General features: G+C 38.5%; 1 protein-coding gene across 1 annotated transcript; it reads left to right on the top strand.

Moving 5' to 3' along the window:
* Positions 1-856: 856 nt before the first annotated feature.
* Positions 857-1804, top strand: LOC108797934 (olfactory receptor 5V1-like). Its single transcript, XM_018569625.1, has one exon. The coding sequence runs from the start codon at positions 857-859 to the stop codon at positions 1802-1804; it is 948 nt and encodes a 315-aa protein (XP_018425127.1).
* Positions 1805-1927: the final 123 nt, after the last annotated feature.

The raw sequence follows: 1927 nt of genomic DNA on the forward strand, positions 1-1927 counted from the left end.
CTAAACCAAGTAAATATTCACATTTCTAATTGAACATTCTCTCTTTTGTAAGTCAATCCCATTGCGGAGTACTCTGGTGCATATAAATATGATATTGTAAGCTCTCACGAGCAGGGCCCTCCTAACCCTATTGTACTGAAACTGTATTGTAAATTGTGTTCTAACTGTATTGCCTCCTACATTTTGTAAAGCTCTGCACAAATTGTTGGCACTATATAAATCCTGAATAATAATAATAATTATAATAATAATAATGCTATAAGTTTGCTGGAAGGGAGGTAAACCAATTTGCCAAATCCTGGGAGCCTTGGACCACCTGGTATTCTACGGCCACTGTGACTTCATACCTACAATATAGGTAATGTCTATGCCTCAGACGTAAGGATTTTTGTCTATGTACTGTGTGCATTAGTACCATCACACTGTTTGGTTGCAGAAAGAAAATTGTTTAATACTGTGGCTAATTTGCTATATGCTACTCGACATGAAAGGTGCCAACCCGTGTGGGTTCCCAATTGCGGAGTGTAGACATTGGTAGTTAGCTCACACTATTTTCACTATACACATCTTTTGTTTTCTGCTACCTTCTTCTGGATGTACCTTGGATTTCTCTTTTTTTTTTCTTTCCCTTTTTCCCTGTATTGTTTGCCCATGTACAAAACTCAATAAAAATCTATTTGCAAAAAAAAAGAAAAACTGGGTCACTATAAAACATGAATTTTATATTTTACAATGTATATAAAAAAACACAAAGAAAATAACAGTAGAGACTGTAACATGTTTTTTTTTAAGTATTTATTATTAATGCAAATTTTACTTCAGATCAACAACTACCTGTGCTGGGCTACAAGATACCATGAGTGTCAACCTGACGATCTCCACGGACTTCCTGTTACTGGCCTTGTCTGACCTCCCGGAGCTCAAAGTGTTTCTTTTTTGCATTCTCCTTCTCCTCTACCTTGTAACACTAACAGGTAACGCGGTCATTATTTTAGTGTCACAGCTGGATAAACACCTTCACAAGCCAATGTACTTCTTTTTGAGCAATTTAGCTTTCCTGGATATCTTTTATATGTCAACCACAATGCCCAAAATGTTACAGGTTCTTCTAGCCGAGACCAAGTCAATCACATTTGTCGGCTGTGCGACTCAGTTGTACCTCTTTGTGGCATGTGTAGGGACTGAGCATGTCCTTCTTTTGATAATGTCTTACGATAGATTTTTAGCTATATGTCGCCCTCTCCGATATACGGTCATGATGAGCCAAAACGTTTGTGCCAGCTTGGCCTTTGTGTCCTGGTTTTGTGGTTTTGTGAACTCCACAGTTCATACCGTGTTCACCTTTCGCCTTCATTTTTGTGGAACCAGACAGATCAGTTATTTTTTTTGTGACATCCCACCACTCCTTTCCCTTTCCTGCGATGATACATCCGTAAATGAGGCCCTGTTGCTCTCCATCGGGGTTTTTATTGGGTGGGCCCCATTTGTGAGCATTATCCTCTCATACATATACATAATTGTCACAATAATGAAGATCAGATCTGAAGAAGGGAGACAAAAAGCTTTTTCTACGTGTGCTTCCCATCTTATTGTTGTCATCCTGTATTACGGAAGCGCCATCTTCAATTACCTGAGACCAATTTCTTCATATTCTTTAAGTAAGGATCGGCTGATCTCAGTCCTGTACGGTATGGCGATTCCAATGCTGAACCCAGTGATATATACCTTGAAGAATCAGGAGGTCAAAGAAGCAGTCAGCAGACAGTTCATTCAAATATCGAACTCTAAACTTGCAAATCTGTAAAGTTGAGATACATAAACATTATGAGCCCCTTTAAAAAATGTGTTGTATCTAATTATCACAGATGTTACATTTATTTTGATTCTTGTGGAAAAGCCTCTCTATCAGTAATTCCATCCCCCCCTC

Source organism: Nanorana parkeri, unplaced genomic scaffold (genome assembly GCF_000935625.1).
Source record: "Nanorana parkeri isolate BGI_ZX_2015 unplaced genomic scaffold, ASM93562v1 scaffold1369, whole genome shotgun sequence".
Taxonomy (NCBI): Eukaryota; Metazoa; Chordata; class Amphibia; order Anura; family Dicroglossidae; genus Nanorana; species Nanorana parkeri.

Coding starts and splice junctions, on each gene's coding strand:
- LOC108797934 (XM_018569625.1), top strand. CDS start 857: ATGAGTGTCAACCTGACGATCTCCACGGACTTCCTGTTACTGGCCTTG.